At 41.3% G+C, this 17,420-nt stretch overlaps 1 protein-coding gene across 4 annotated transcripts in view; it reads left to right on the top strand.

The window, feature by feature from the left end:
• Positions 1–17,420, top strand: part of SPPL3 (signal peptide peptidase like 3) — a 136,981-nt gene that overhangs the window by 99,432 nt on the left and 20,129 nt on the right. For all 4 annotated transcript variants that reach the window (XR_005288968.2, XM_038372822.2, XM_043498001.1 and 1 more), the window contains 3 exons: positions 9,900–10,019; positions 12,309–12,387; positions 14,277–14,389. Coding sequence is in view for 3 of the 4 variants with exons in the window: in XM_038372822.2 (XP_038228750.1) it covers positions 9,900–10,019; positions 12,309–12,387; positions 14,277–14,389 (312 nt within the window). In the remaining variant the exon portion in view is untranslated. The remainder of the gene's footprint in view (positions 1–9,899; positions 10,020–12,308; positions 12,388–14,276; positions 14,390–17,420) is intronic.

The following is a 17,420-nucleotide window of genomic DNA, read 5'->3' as shown; positions in this document are numbered from 1 at the left end:
TATCAATGTAGCATCTGAGACACAGGGTTTTAACCAGTGATACTCGCTGTGTATGCTCTCAGACATTTTGTTCTGTTTTTTTAATAGAGCCTCATCCTTATTGCCAGTTTTCTTTCTACCTGAAGAGCCTACATGTACTTTCAGTCTTGATAATGACTTCTAGTAACAAATTAAGAAGTAAACAGATATTTAAAGAGCTTATCCACTTGGGGAGTCATTCTGGAATAACTATTCCTGATGAATTCATTATGTGTGTATATATGCTCTTATTCTGAAATAAGAGTGCCATATTCCAAATTAATTTAATTCATTGATACTCAGGAGAGCATCAGAGACACTTTTCTTCATAGTGCTTTGTTCTGCTACAAGAGAAGAATTGGGAGCTTCTCTGTCTGTCTTGTTTGGAGCCAGGTGTTTTTCCTCCTAGAATAATGGTCAGATGTCTGCCCAAGTTTAGGCCTTAAACATATTGTATTTTACGTGAATCATGATATGACCTTGCCTACATTTCCTAATACATCACAGTTCCAAGGAAGAAGTGTACACTGCAGTGCTCTTAACATCTAGGAGTTTGTGGACAGAAAAACTCAGTCTCTCAGAAGCTCCCTGACCCCTTTCCTAATGGATTATAGTTGATCAGAGCACTGAGTTGATAGCAAGCACTGAGAAGGCTGTTTTAGAAGCCTTGCAACGTCTATGTCGTAACATAAGAATGGACATACTGGGTCAGATTAAAAGGTCCATTTAGCCCTGTATTCTGATAGTGGCCAATGCCAGGTGCCCCAGGGGGAATGAACAGAACAGGTAATCATCGAGTGATCCATCCCCTGTTGCCCATTCCCAGCTTCTGGCAAACAGAGGATAGGGTCACCATCCCTGCCCATCCTGGCTAATAGCCATTGATTAACCTATCCTCCATGAATTTATCTAGTTCTTTTTTGAACCTGTTATAGTTTTGGTCTTCACAAAATCAGCATCATCTTTCAACACATTATTACAAATGCTTAGTGCTTGTACAAATGCTTTCCATCTTCAGGGCACTTTATAAACATTAATTCATAGAATCATAGAATATCAGGGTTGGAAGGGACCTCAGGAAGTCATCTAGTCCAACCCCCTGCTCAAAGCAGGACCAATCCCCAACTAAATCATCCCAGCCCGGGATTTGTCAAACCTGACCTTAAAAACTTCAAAGGAAGGAGATTCCACCCCCTCCCTAGGTAACGCATTCCAGTGCTTCACCACCCTTTTAGTGAAAAAGTTTTTCCTAATATCCAACCTAAACCTCCCCCACTGCAACTTGAGACCATTACTCCTCGTTCTGTCATCTGCTACCACTGAGAACAGTCTAGAACCATCCTCTTTGGAACCCCCTTGCAAGTAGTTGAAAGCAGCTATCAAATCCCCCCTCATTCTTCTCTTCTGCAGACTAAACAATCCCAGTTCCCTAAGCTTCTCCTCATAAGTCATGTGTTTCAGTCCCCTAATCATTTTTGTTGCCCTCCGCTGGACGCTTTCCAATTTTTTCACATCCTTTTTGTAGTGTGGGGCCCAAAACTGGACACACTACTCCAGATGAGGCCTCACCAATGTCGAATCGAGGGGAACAATCACGTCCCTCAGTCTGCTGGCAATGCCCCTACTTATACATCCCAAAATGCCATTGGCCTTCTTGGCAACAAGGGCACACTGCTGACCTATAACAACCCTTTTAGGTGGGTTATGGTATGTAACTATTGTAATATGGGAAATTGAAATGCACACAAATTATATTCTCTTGCCTTGAGCAAGGCAATTATTAGAGCCACAATTAGAACATAGGAATTGATAGGTCCCCACTCCTCACATCAGCATAATGTCTATTTATAGTATAATTCTACCACCATTTTATATCATCCAAGGTAATATCTAGATTCAGAGCAACTGGATTCTTTTTAATTTTTCTGTTTGACTATGCTAGCTGTTTTGAAATAACAGATCCTTGGGGTTTAAAGTAAATAATTATGTAATGTGGATGACGTTGCTTCTGTGGATATTATTGGTAGGCCTTGCCTTCTGTAAGGACACTGAAATGTTGGTGACTGAAAATTAAGTTGTTGGTTTAAGATTTCGTGTGAGCTTAATGTGTTTCAAAGCATGGAAATCTTGACTAGTGATACCGATATATCTGAGGGAACAATCTATTCAGACATAACTTCCAAAATTAAAACAGGTTTCAGAGTAGCAGCCGTGTTAGTCTGTATTTGCAAAAAGAAAAGGAGTACTTGTGGCACCTTAGAGACTAACAAATTTATTAGAGCATAAGCTTTCGTGCATGAGCTACAGCTCACGAAAGCTTATGCTCTAATAAATTTGTTAGTCTCTAAAGTGCCACAAGTACTCCTTTTCTTTTTGAAAATTAAAACAATCATTCTTATGCTCTGTGGTAGTGCTACTCAAAGTGGTGGTCCGCGAGCCATCGGCTGCTGGTCTGTGTGCACATTGGGGGGAAAAAAAATGCTGGTCCCCCACATCAGATAGCTTGAGAAGCACTGCTCTGTGGTATATGGTACATCAGCCTTAAAACCTTACCTTTAAAATCATGTAATTCTACCTGATTCTGCATGTAGCAATGTTTGTAATCATTTTGGGGACACAGCTATGACGTTAGACTGGGTGTGCACCCATTACATTCTGTTTTGTCAATATTGCATTGAAGACCAGTTTTTCATTATGAATGTTGTTTCTTTACCCATATAGTTCTTCTTTGAGTGATGGTCCATATTGTATTCCACTGAGCGTTATATGCATGTGTTCGGAGCCTGAGATTTTGAAAATAGTAGTGTCTGTTGGTCCACACATGTGCCCTTGCTCCACCTCATGATTCTATCCAAGGCAATAAAGGGCAGGGCAGACCAACTGTGCCCTCAGTTTCTTCTCAGCATCACGTGGTCAGAGTGAAGCCTCTTCTGTTCTCATCTCTTGTGATGCACTTCCCTAAAACACAGAAAAGACTGTTTTATTTCTGTATATAGTTATTGTTTTTAGTAGTTTTTTTTGTTAGCAGAAGTTGTTTTTAGGATTTTAAGGACTTGGGGATGCCATTTTACTGGTCATGCGTGTGCCACCCCCAGCACCTATGCCTGGGTATTGGATTATCCCAAAGATGCTGGGGTTCAAGATCTGCACCTCCAGCCCTTGCTCATTCCCCTTTACTTCATGGGGGAAGCCCACATTTCATCCAGATGCAGTATCTGCCTCTCCTATCCAAGATGTACCCAGGAAGGCTGGGCCCTCAGCCTCAAGAACCACCTCATGGAGGTCAGCATGAGGCCTCAGTTGGATCCGGGCAATGGACACTCCTCCCTCCCCCCCCCGTACATCAGCCTGAGCAGATGAGGAACGTACCTCCTACCACGGAGCACCAGTCTAGTCCTGCTGGTATCAGTGCCAGGGCCTAGCCGTGAGGCAAGGAAGCATATACATAACCATGGCAGTAAGTCTTTCTCCAGACCCAAGAAGAATGGTCCTCCGTCCAGTTCTGGCCACGAAGAAGCAGCCATTTCCAAGGCTCACAAGCATGATAGGAAGCCACACAGGATGTCCGATCCATCAGTTCCATCCCCTGAGCTGAGAACTCCTTCCACGTCAGCCCTGCTGATGTCAAGGCAACCTTTGTTCTGAGGCAGTCCTCCATTCTGGCTCCAGTTCAGACTGTGGAGTGCATACTGCTGACATGGGAAGACTCGAATCGGACCCCGAGCCTCATAAACTCTTTGCCTTGGCAAAGATGAGGTCTCTATGACTTCAAGTGCCTTCGGCTATTAGGAGAGTAAGCTCCCCTACATTAGTCTTGCCTCCTTCGGGCCGTGTCCCTCCCTGCTCCCCAATGGCTCCCGTGGTTCTGCCAGTCTCTACAGCACTGCCATTTGAACCGGGCCCTGACTTATCAACATCTGAGGACTTGGATGGAATGCAGGGTCGGTGCCTCCCCCCATCTCCCAACACACTGCTGATGTGACTATTCTAAGGTCCTGCTGACTCAATGGCAATATCTTCCCTTTGCCCAGCCATGTAGTCCTTGGTACCCTGCTCCTTGGGGACCTCCGCAGCAATCACTGGATCTGCCTGGTTGGCCTTACTGGGTTTCGTGGTCACAATATCTGCCATCAGAACCTTCCCACTCTGCTTGTGAAAAGTCTCCAATCTTGCCCTTTTGACAGTCATCAAGTAGGCATTCAGAACTGCTGTTGGAGGATGCACCACTTAGTCCAACTCTGACAGTACCACCAGAATCAAAGTGATTCCCCTCATTGTCTCCTATGTCTTTGACTCCTTCTTCAGCCCTGGACGGCTGCCACCAAGTTCAAGATGATGGATGCCTTTCACATCCCACTGGCGGAAGTACAAGACAAGCAGCACCAGCTGCACAAAATCTTGCATGTCTCAGTACCAACCATAGTGGCTCTAGCAATCAAAGATGCCATTCTTCAACCAGCACCTATTGTATGGCACACTCCAGGTACCTGCCCACCCACCCCCAAGGGGGCAAAGAAGTAGTACTATGTGCCTTCAAAGGGATCTGAGCTTTTCTTCTCACTCCTCCCCATACAACTCCTCGTTCCCTTGTCATTCAGGCAGTGATGGAACGGGCCCGGCAGCAACATCCACGCTCAGGGCTTAAATTCTCAGAGTATTTCCTGGAGCCTGCGGCTCCCACGTGTTTGAAAATATTTACTGGAGCTCTGCTCTGGACAGCTCTGGCTGAATTTTAAGCCCTGCCCATGCTCCACCACAGCGGACTTGACCTTCTGCATCACAAGGTTTTCTCGTCTGCCAGCCTTCTATTTTGCATCTCCAATTATTTGGCTCTGTTCATCAAGTGTGACTTGCTTAGCTGTAGCAAGATGGCTGACTTCACAGACAAACTGCCCCAGCGGTATCAAGCCTGCTTCGAGGCTACCCTAAAGGAGGAGAAGTTAGTTGTGAGGACAATTCTCCAGGCCATGGCCACAGCAGATAGTTCTTCGCACACATTAGTTACAGGGATCATCATGTGCAGGGAGTTGTGGCTATATTTGTCAGGTTTCCCGAGGGAAGTCCAGACCACCATACAGGACCTCCCTTTCAATGAGTCTCTTCTCTTCAATCAGAGGACTGATGACTCCCCTCACTCCCTCAAAGACTCCACTCTAAGATCACAGGGTATCTACACACCAGCATCCAAACACAAATTCTATCACCCGCCTCCAACACAGCAATTTAGAGCTCCCCAGTTCTTCCACCAGTGATCCTACGAGTCTCCTCACAAGCGGCAGAAGAGCCAATGGCCCAGTCCTCCGTGTTCATAGAATCATAGGACTGGAAGAAACCTTGAGAGGTCATCCAGTCCAGTCCCCTGCACTCACAGCAGGACTAAGTACTATCTAGACCATTCCTGAGAGGCGCCTGTCTAACCTGCTCCCAAAAATCTGACTGAGATTCCACAACCTCCCTAGGCAATTTATTCCAGTGCTTAACCACCCTGACAGAAAGTTTTTCCCAATGTCCAACCTAAACCTCCCCTGCTGCAGTTTAAGATCATTGCTCCTTGTCCCATCCCCAGAGGTCAAGAAGAACAATTCCTCTCCTTCCTCCTTGTAACAACCTTCTGTGTACTTGAAAACTGCTATCATGTCCCCTCTCAGTCCTCTCTTCTCCAGACAAAACAAACCCAACTTTTTCAATCTTCCATCATAGGTCATGCTTTCTCGACCTTCAGTCATTTCTGTTGCTCTTCTCTGGACCCTCTCCAATTTGTCCACATCTGTCCTGAAATGCAGCGCCCAGAACCGGACACGATACTCCAGTTGAGGCCCAACCAGCATGGAGCAGAGCGAAAGAATTACTTCTCGTGTCTTGCTTATAACACACCTGCTTATACATCCTGTTTCTCCCCCCCCCCCTTTTTTTTTTTTTTTTTGGGCAACAGTGTTACACTGTTAACTCATATTGAGCTTGTGGTCCACTATGACCCTCAGGTCCCTTTCCGCAGTACTCCTTCCTAGGCAGTCATTCCCCATTTTGTATGTGTGCAACTGATTGTTCCTTCCTAAATGGAGTATTTTGCATCTGTCCTCCTTGAATTTCATCCTATTCAGACCATTTCTCCAGTTTGTCCAGATCATTTTGAATTTTAATCCTATCCAAAGTATTTTCAACCCCTCCCAGCTTGGTATTGTCCGCAAACTTTAAGTGTTGTGACAAAGTTCCTCCTCTGCCTTGGTGAGCCCTGCACTTATTGACAGATTTTCTCACCTCAGAGGTTCACGGCAGCCCTCAGTTCCACCGCTTTCATGGCTCAAATCTGCTATTCGCTCAGCCTCATCACTGGCCAGCATGGGGAAAGGAAGAACAATCACCGCAGTCTCTGCTGATCCACCTAGTGGATCGGGGAACAGGCCAGAGACCCACAGTCCAGTTCAACTCCTCTGGTATCAAGTAGGGAGTTGGAGGGATGGGGGGAACCAGGCCCCGCCCTCTACTCCAGGTTCCAGCCCAGGGGCCCTGTGGAATGCAGCTGTCTACAATGGCTCCTGTAACAGCTGCGTGACAGCTTCAACTCCCTGGACTACTTCCCCATGGCCTCCTCCCAACCCCTTCTTTATTCTCACCACAGGACCTTCCTCCTGATGTCTGATGATGCTTGTACTACTTAGTCTTCCAGTAGTACGCTTTCTCACTCTCAGCTTCCTGTACCTCTTGCTCCTAGCTCTTCGCACACACCACAAATTGAAGTGATCTCCTTTTTAAATCCAGGTGTCCTGATCAGCCTACCTTAATTGATTCTAGCAGCTTTTTGATTGGCTGCAGGTGTTCTAATCAGCCTGTCTGCCTTAATAGTTTCCAGAATGTTCCTGATTGTTCTGGAACCTTCTCTGTTACCTTAGCCAGGGAAAAGGGACCTACTTAACCTGGGGCTAATCTATCACTCTCCTATAGCCATCTGGCCCGACCCTGTCACAGTGTACTGTCTATGCCATTATCTAAATCATTGATGAAGCTATTGAACAGAACTGAACCCAGAACTGATCCCTGTGGGACCCCACTCATTATGTCCTTCCAGCATGACTGTGAACCACTGATAACTGCTTTCTGGAAACTGTTTTCTAACAGTATTGCACCCACCTTATAGTAGCTCCATCTAGGTTGTATTTCCCTTGCTTGTTTATGAAGGTTCATCACAACCTCCAGAGTCTCAGACTCAGTCTTTTCAGAAGCGTTATTTCTGAATGCAACCAGAGAGCTGCCAACCACAGTCTCTCACTGTGCACCTGACCCACTCCCTTTTGGCGGGTGTTCAGCACTCTTTTTACCAGCTTGGAGTGTGATAACAATGGACAAGTGGGTCCTGGAAGTCATTCAACATGGGTATACGATCAAGTTCACAATGCTATCTCTCACATTTCCCCCCCCGCCCTCCCCATTAACCTCTTGAAGTGTTCTATCTTTGAGAATTGCATCTGCTTTTTCACACTTAAGAGATATGAATACCCCAGAAAAGCAGTTTCAGAAACACTAGAAAGCTGTGTTTGTTGGGAACGCACAAATACCGTTGGTGGAGCTGAACCTATAAAATGTCTTGTGGGTTCCAACAGCCTCCAATCTTTTCCCATAAGTTGCCTTCGTTTATTGCGTGTAGAACTTAATTTGGCTTTTCAGCCAAAACTTTTAAGTGTTTTATAGTTTAATGTTTTAGGAGTTTTGTAGTGGCTTTTAGTGTGTGTTCTGTTTTTGTACTGTTGTGAAGCCTTTATTCTGATCTGGAATTTGGACTGCTGTACCTAACACACAGTTGCTGCTTGGGTTAAGAAGTCTGGCTTAAAGTGGTGTCCTGCTTTTTCAAGATGATGGAGTTGAACTCCACAAAGACTGCCCTATCTACCAGAGGAAAGCTATTTCCGGGTTTACTCTTCTGGGTGCCAACATGCAGTGCTTTGTGGAAGGTTCCTGAGTCACTGGTGCTGGAATTGCAGAGGCCATACACTCCAATTTAGTGTTAGGCAAGCAACCTCTTTTTTGTATTCCTCATCTGTTTCGTCATCTTCAAAATAATGGATTGAGGCCATCACAACCAAAGAGCTTCAGTGGTTCTCAAACTGGGGGCCATGAGGTGGTTATGGGGTGAGGGGGTCGCAAACTTTTTCAGCCCCAACACATGCCGGCTGGAGAGCAGGAGTTGCTGGCCAGGCACACAGCTCTGAAGGCAGCACCGCCTCCAGCAGCAGTGCAGAAGTAAGGGTGGAATGGTATGCAGGGGTCATCATTTTTTGAGGGGGGCATCACAGCCTGAAATATTTTCAAAGGAGGTCCCAGCCAAAAAAAGTTGGAGAACCCCTTCAACACTGTTTTTATCAAAGCCCCATTTCCGCAACCACCTTGTTCTCTCATTTCCCAGAAGTCTGATTCTTAAACTCCAGTTAATTTAGGATGCTGCCATATATATTCTCACTGGCACCAAGCTATTTCAACAGATTACCTCTGTTTTTAGAAATTCTTTTTTGGGTCCCTGTACAATTCTGTATTGATTTTTTTAAAGTTAGTGATCATTAAGCTTAATAGGGCCCAACATATCTTTCACCGTTCCATACAATGTGTTCTTAATGTCACTGAGTGGATCAGACTTAAAACCTTTAGTATGTATGCTCCATGTTTAGAGAATCTGCTTTCAAGTATAAATTTTACAGGTGACTTTTTATACTAATTTATGTTTATAGTTGAATAGTATACTAAATCAGTATATGTTATGTAATATTTTCAAAATTACCTTTGGGTATGTCTATACTGCAATTAAAAACCCATGGCTGGCCCTTGCAACTGACTTGGGCTCACAGGGCTGAGACTAAGTTGTAGACATTCGGGCTCAGGCTGCAGCCTGTGGTCTGGGACCATCCCACCTCACAGGGTCCTAGAATCCAGGCTCCAGCCTGAGCCCGAATTCTACGCTGCAATTCAACAGCCACTTAGTCCGAGTCCTGTGAGCCTGAATCAGTTGGCAAGGGCCAGCTGTGGGTTTTAAATTGCAATGTAGACATGCCCTTAGTGATTTTAGGTACTTTTGAAAACTTGATCATTAGCTTTTTATTCTGTAAGTTATCATGTGACTTACAAAGAATGCTATATAAATGCACAGTGGCCTTCTCTTGAGTAGGATTTAAAGGTGTGGCATTAGACTGAGCTAGCTCACACAGTTTAACACCTTCTAAATTCTAGTTAAGACGAAGGAAGTTCTTTAGCGTGTGCTAAACTGGTCAAGTTAAAGCAACCTTTAACTCAACCAGTTTAGCCTGGGCTAAAGAACACCTTGCTTTGTCATCTTGACTAGAGTTTTAGGACTCTAACATAACACCATTCCTTTAAATCTTAGATAACACTGATTTTTGTCTCAATTAAGGTAAATAGTATGGTAAACATGAGATGGGATTGGGAATCAAATTACCACAATTAATGCTAAACCTGCTGTCATTTCTTGATGGTCACAAACAACATCCTGAGCACAGACTACCGCCATTCCCTATCCATCCCTCTCCCTGGGCTCCACAGAGCAGGCTAAGTCTGCTGCTGCTCTTTACCTAGCCCCTGTGAAAGAGTGGTAAGTCTTAGTTGAAGAACCAGTTTTGCATTCAGTACTGTAGCCAGGCCCTGATATATTTCCTTGAAATTAAATGGGTATCTCAGAATCCGTATTCTTTTAAGTCAGCAGTATAATGACCAAATTCACTATAAAGTTCTTGGATACGTTTGGGAACTGGACTACAAAAACAGACTAGGAGAGGATCTAAATACAATATTCTATTTTAGTATGTGTGCTGAGAAATCCCATAAATGAAACCTGTTATATTCTTTCATAAATGACACCTGTTATATACTTTCTTCTGCAGGTATCCAGACCATCGATTCCACCCAGGCACTGTTCCTTCCGATTGGAGCATCTGTTTCTCTCCTAGTCATGTTCTTCTTCTTTGATTCAGTTCAAGTAGTCTTTACTATATGCACAGCAGGTGACTACATTCTCTTCTATTCATGTTCATCAGTCTCAAATAGGAAATGTTAAGCATTCTGAGTCTTAACACTACGAATTAAAATGCATTTATGGATCATGTGATCCAGGTATATGAAAAATATGTTATGACCTGACAACTCTCAAAGGTTGTATTTCTACACTTATACTATTTTAAAGAAATGTATTGTGTGGAGAGTCTGATAAATCATTTGAATGATGAATTGGCCAATTTTTTTAGATGGGGAAGGAACTTTTAGAAATAAAATGTATGTGTACATTATAAATTAATGCCCATAACTGTGGATAGCAGTGCTTCAGAATCCAGACTTTCATATTTTTCATTTTCTTCAATGCTTTTAATTTCAGAGTTCTTTTGGTCTTTTCCCTATTGTTTTTGTTGTTTATCCTTGTTTAATATTCAAGGCACAGCAGCAAACTATCCTGATGCAAAGGAAAGATAGGAAAAATAGTAAGAAGCTAGTATGGCTCCATTGGGACCTTTTTAATTACCTGAAAATCAAAAGTGAAAACATGGCCATGTTTGCTTAGGATGAGGACAAAAGAAAAGCACAAGCATGTTAGGACAAAATCAAAAAGGCTAAGGCACAAAATGAGTTGCTTCAAGCAGGGAACATAAAAGACCATAAAAAAGGTTCAATAGATTCATTAGGAGCAAAAGAAAGATGAAGAAACTGTAGGTGCTCTACTTAGTGGAGAAGGAGAGTTGATAACGGACGATATCAAGAAGGCTGAGGTGTTTCTATTTTGCTTCATTCTTTACTTAAAAACGTAAATTGTGACCAATACTTAACGCAATATTAACACGGGGAAGGAATGCAAGCCAAAATAGGGGAATAGCAGGTTAAAGAGAGTATTTAGTTAAATTAGATGCATTTCAAGTTGGCAGGACCTGATGAAATTCACCCCAAGGTGGTTATGGAATTAGCTGAAGCAGCCTCATTAGGGATTATCTTTGAGAACTCCTGGAGGATGGGTGAGGTCCCAGAGGACTGGAGAACCACAAACATAGTACCTATCTTTAAAAAGGGGAACAATAGACAGTTTAGCTTAACTTGGGTACCTGGAAAGATACTGAAACAAATTATTACAGTTTGTAAGCACTTAGAGGGTTATAAGGAATAGTCAGCCAGCATGGATTTGTCAAGAACAAATCATGCCCAATTAACCTAATTTCCTTGTTTGGCAAGGTTGCTGGCTAGTGGATGGGGGTGGTTATATATTAAAAACTGTTATAAAAAGGACACTGATCAGTTGTTCTCCAAGTCCACTGAAGGTGGGATGAGAAATAATGGGGTTAATGTGCAGCAAAGAGATTTAGATTAGATATTAGGAATAACTTTCTAACTATAAGGATAGTTAAACTCTGCAATAGGCTTCCAAAGAAGGTTGTGGAATCTCCCATCATTGGAGGTTTTTAAGAACAGGTTAGACCAACACCTGTCAGGAATTGTTTCGGTATATTTGGTCCTGCCTCAGCACTGGGGACTGAACTAGAAGACCTCTTAAGGTCCCTTCCAACACTACATTTCTATTACTTTGGTTTTTGTGCATTTTGAATGAATGTGTATAAAAATTAACTTGGTAACCATAGTAAATAAAATAAAGCAAATAAGTAGCCATATGACTTTGTACTATGGCAGTGCCACCCCTTTACATTTTCACCGTTTTGGCTGTTCCTGCTTTCTGTGTCAAGTCAAATTTTATCTAACCATGACTGTAATCTCCTTGGCGTAGAGAAAGTTCCCTTTAAGTGTAATGCATAAATAACAAAATATTAACTTAGCCCTAATTCTCCTAATTGCCCTTTACCAATTTTTATTGATTAAGGCATTACAAATAGATTTTAAAATCAATGAATTGCAGGCCAGCAAGCCTCTCAACTTTGCAGGCTACATCTTTTAAGAATTCAGAAACTGCTTTAGCTTAGATTTTTGTATACAAGCAAATGTCATAACTTTGACTTTGGAAAAAATGTATAGTGGCCTTTTGACCCTACTTCTGCAGTTCTTCAGAACACTGTTTGCTGATCAAGATATCAGTAAGAAGGTCCGTCCTGCTGCTCCAGTTTGGCAGAGCCATGAATATGCTACACACAGCAAAAATTGTCCCCCTCTACCCTCAAGCTGATTCTGTGAAGAGGGGATTTTAAATGCTGTAGTATACACTAATAAGACGTTGTCACAAAGCATTCTCAGACTGGGAGCTGTTTGCACACAGTAGAAAATGGATCTGAATGTACTAATGTTACATTTTTTCTTTTTTCTAGTCCTTGCAACAATAGCCTTTGCTTTCCTTCTGCTCCCGATGTGCCAGTATTTAACACGACCGTGTTCTCCTCAAAACAAGTAAGGACTTGATAAATCTTTTGCTTTTATTTTGTATGCTGCATTTATTTCTCTTAATGAGATTTTTTTTTTTTTTTAAAGTGGGGTTTCTGCTACTAGCACTAACTCTAGGGCTCTAGTGCTGATTGTATAGTTCTGGTTGTCTTTGCCAAAACCATGTTCCCACTTTGAAGCTAGGAAGCACAATTTCTGCCTGTCATGCACACTTGCCAGCATGAGAAATATGATACTATTGCAGGGGATTAGTGTTCTTCAGTGCTTTTCAGAAGTTTTGGCTTGCTTTGGGTGAGATTTCATTATGTTTAGGAGCTGGGGTTGGACTTTTATATTAGGCTACCACAGTTGCATTATGGTCATTAACTCTAGATGTTTCAAAGACTATAGTGACCATGCAATAGCCACCTTAACATGAATGACAGCTGTTTAATGCCCTTTTTAAAGTGAGTTGCAGGTCTTGTGGACAGGAGTCCGCGTTGCAAAACCATCATATTCAGTATCAGCTGATAGTCAACCCTGATAACGGTCTCAGCAGAAGAGCCAAGAATTAAATGGACATAGACCAGAATGGATAAAAATTGCTGTTTTTTTGTGTGATTTAAATCAGTTTATTTAAATTAAATACAGGTTTATTTTTTAGAATAGACCTTTCTAAAAATAAATTTGAAATTATGACAACCTGTGTTAAGGCCTAATTTTTAAAATATTTTAATTTAGTATAGTAAATTTGTTTTTGAAGGTAAACAGTACATGTTTGCTGCTGAAGTTTTAAAGAAAGTCAGACCTCTGACCTGGTTAAGCACCTTGAGCAAACATTTGTTGAAGTGCTAAGCCTGCTTTAGACACATGACACATAGAGAGATTAAAATACATCTATCTTTCTTCTGTTCTGCATGTGCAGAGAGAATGTTTTCTTCATTTCACTTTACTAAGTTAGTTCAATGACTAGGTAATTCAAAGTTAAGAAACCAATTGGGAATTGAAAAATCAAAAGAGCTTGTTTTTCTCTTCCAATCTATTAATACAATTAGCTGTGAGCGGATGAGATCTGCTAGTTCTAAAATTTTGGAGTACATGATGACCAGAAATAATAATTTCTATTTACTAACTACAGAAACTTCATTTGATTAGTAATTAGCTTTAAATGCTAAACTTTTTAATGTATCCAACACATTTGAGAGACCTTCATTTAACTAAAAAAAAAAGCATTTTAAAATTGTTTTTATATGTATTTTTAAGTGAATTTTAATTTCTATCCAAGTTGATATAAATCACAAGTAAAAAGTAAATCTAGTAAATATGAAATGCATTGTTACCAATTTCTAACATAATAAAATATGTGAAAATTAAGAATCTGAATAAATGTAAATTGAACTATGTAATTGCTTAAATAAATGTGTGGATATAGTGTATCTATCTGTTTAGCAAAATGAAGCACCAAATTTAGTGTAAAGGTTATATTTAGTTGCAAATAAACATGTTTTAATACTTATTAATCAATGAGAATAAACCTTTCTTTAGGAAAACAGCTATATACAAATGTAAAACAGGATTAAAATTGTTTTAAATAAAGGTGTTCTGCTTGCTGATTTAAATTATCATTAAAATAAGAGATTTAAATTGCTTTGATTTAAATCTGTGTACACTAACATAGACTAACCCTTTCATCCCTCCACTTCAGGATTTAGGCAAGTTATTTAAATGTGGATAAAGCCTTTATTGTTGCTGCCATTGGTACCTATTTTGTGGCAAAGAGAACTTCCCTTTCAGGTCTGTCTGGCATCTTTTATGAATATTAGTACTTATGAGCCTCGTCCAAACAGAGCCAGAGGTTTTTCTGTTCTTTAAATGGAAAGCATTAAATCTTTAAACTAATATAGTGTTGTTTCCAGGATTTCCTTTGGCTGTTGTGGACGTTTCACTGCTGCTGAGCTGCTCTCATTCTCCCTGTCTGTTATGCTTGTCCTTATCTGGGTCCTAACTGGCCACTGGCTCCTCATGGATGGTAAGTATGTGAAATGTGGGACAAGTCCCAGTTTATATATTTACTGGCAAAGCCAGGGCCCAGGTGAAATTTGCTAGCATTGATGCCTTCCTGAGTCATACAAGTAAAATGTTAGACTGCACTTGGCAAATCTTTGTAAAATAGGTGGCAAGCTAATGGAGAGGCTGTACAGATGCTGGAGTTGTTCACTTAACTCACATTGCAATAATGTGGTGGGGTTTTCTCTGTTTGCAAAACAGGATTTATACAATTAACACCTCTAACCAAGAACTCCTTTATACTTCTGGATACCTTTAAGGAGAAATTATCCCAGTGGGCAGCAACACAAGCAGCTTTAAATCAATGTGAGCTAGTGGAGATGATTAGTTTCTAGCAGTAATGGAAGGATTCTGCTATGTGTAAGGAAAAGGAACTGTATTGACTCTTTCCTGTCTTCCACCAGCAAATGGTGTTTGTGCTGGTCTGGCCAGGAGTGATGAAGTTGTAGCCTCACTGTTAATAGTTAAGAAAGCGAAGTTCTGCTTAAATATACAAGTGATCCTCCACACAATTCTTTGCTCCTTCATTCGCTGAGTATCTTTTTTTTCAGTGCCTCTGATTTTGAGTGAATTGTACAGATTTTCATGATAGTCATGAATGGGATAGTGTTTTAACTTCGTTCATATTTTAAATGTTAAACAGATAAACATTTCCTGCTCCTGCAGACATGTCTCAAGTAAAGGGTCAGTCTAAAGCTAGTAGACCTGATTTTGTTTTTCACATAGTTTTTAAAATGAATTCTCAAACTTTTTCATGGCACAGATCACATCTCAATAGACTTTTCCTCACCCATTTGTGATTATCTAGAGCACCTCCCTTTTTACATCCATGATAGAATAACATCCCGGTGGCAACTTCAGCAATTGGTTACATGGAAAAATAATGCTAGAAAAGTGGTTATAAATATCTAAAGTTACATTAAATGCAATTTAGCAGCTGAAAACAAAGAGGAAAGTCAGCACCATGTGTCCATATAGCTTTCTGCAGATCATAGTGCTTCCTGGACCACCAGTGGTCCTTAGATCATAGTTAGTGAATTTTGGTTTCAAAAGAAAGATTTAATCTCTTTAAGTATACATTGTAAAACGGTAAGGAGATTTGCTTATAACAGTTTATCTGTCAGAGAGATATTAAATACCTCCTCCGACAAAAGATTAAAATCTCATTTCTGCCTCTGATTACATCCCCTGATCTCATCTAGTGGAGTGGTTTCTTGATCAGGAAGCAGCTGAAGAGTGCTTGGCCTTTTAACGTCTCTCAAAATCAGTTCTGATTTCTAGCTGATTCCTACCGTTCATTTTGATTATTTTTGAACTGATGATGTATGTAGAATATGGTACTTATAGGTGAAGACACTTAAGTAAAACCTTCCTTCTTCAAGTGCCCTTCTGCTGGCAAAAGATTAAAACCTCACCCACACAAATGTTTAATGAGAAGCATGAGGCAACTGAAGTTGTATTCAGGTTTGTTCAGTGAAATCACTTTGATATAACTTGTTTCATGCTTCAAGACAAAAGTTGCGAGATTACTTGGTCATCTGAGAAGTAATCTGAAGAACGGAGTTATCTGAAATTGGTACTGCTAGTAGAAGATCTGATGATAAGGAAGGGGACAGACATTGAATAGCCTATTTTATCTATTTTTTTAACTGCTGTAATCTCTCTTGTAGTTGTGTTTATAAGGTCTTGTCACTTTTAGATGACCTGATTCACATTCTGTCAATTCATACTTATGAAGGCAGGTTAATGGAATAATCTGTTGCTGCCCAGCCACTTGTTTTGGTTTGCATGTGCACGTTGATGGAAGCAGAAAGAGCTTCATTTCTTTAGCGAACTAGGCTGTAGTTACTCTCTTCTGCATTCACTCTAGAACAAGTTGGTACTGAGGGGAGGTAGTTGTGGCCAGGGCCCCATTGTGTTAGATGCTGTCAATAAAGTAACACTACTGTAGTAATGTAAGAGGGCTCCAGCTTTGCATGTATTGGGGAGACAATGTAGGGCATTTTCTGGCTAAGTACTCAACACAGCATAAACCAAAGAAGGGTTGTCATAGCATTGTGGCATTGTTAGCATCCAGCATGAATTGTTGATGTCCCACCTCAGCACTCGATTAGTTAGTGTCTTAATCTTATATGTAAGTTTTAGGATTGAGTGAAGATGAGGACTGGTCCTATTATGCCGGTCACCAGTTGCACTCTGAGTGTTCTTGGAGTTCCTCTCCATAGTAGTACATAGAAGCTGATAGGGCTCAGTGACAACAACGTTCATGTGGATTGGAGCTCTTCTGAAACAAATTGGGGATTTCATGGGACCAATGGAGGAACTTCAGGAAGTACAAGCCTTGGGTAAGCCTAGCTTTTTCTGCTGGGCTGCTGATTCAAGAGGAATTCCTGTTGAGAGGAATTTTCTTACTTACATATAAAACCACTTAAATTCAGTGGGAATGAGGCAAATTCTTGGAGGGACAAAACAGTCTTCCCAGTTTTCTCGGGAAGGAACCATTCTAAGGTACCTGAGCTGTTGAGAGTATTTTGTGCAACAATTTGTGTTTGGGCCAGCTGTCCTTCCTGGCTGGTAAAAGCCAGTGGGGAAGATATTGGACTGTTGTTGGAGATAATGAACACATCTTTGGAGGAGTACAGATTGCATAGTTCATCTCAAGAAGAGTGTGCAGCAGCTGCTCAAGAAACCATAGTTTGATCCTGACAATCTGGCTGACAATTGCCCTGTCCTATCTCGAATTTTTGGTGAAGTTTATTAAAAAGGTGGTGATGACTACTCTCACACTATCTAGTTGCCTCATATCTCCTTGATGTTTGTCAGTCTGGTTGCTGACATGGATGGGGCTAGATGAGAGCTAGCTAATTGAGGCTCAATCCAGAAAAGACTGAGGTGATGGTTGTGTTTGGGGGGAAGTAACTGGGAGGAGGTAGTGAGAATAATATCTGCTCCATAAATTGAGGATGTGTCTAGCATTTGTTCAGGTTTGCAAA

The sequence above is a fragment of the Dermochelys coriacea genome, chromosome 15 (assembly GCF_009764565.3).
Source record: "Dermochelys coriacea isolate rDerCor1 chromosome 15, rDerCor1.pri.v4, whole genome shotgun sequence".
Lineage (NCBI taxonomy): Eukaryota > Metazoa > Chordata > Testudines > Dermochelyidae > Dermochelys > Dermochelys coriacea.
The sequence above is the reverse complement of the archived record's forward strand: the minus strand, read 5'-3'. Positions and strand labels throughout refer to the sequence as shown.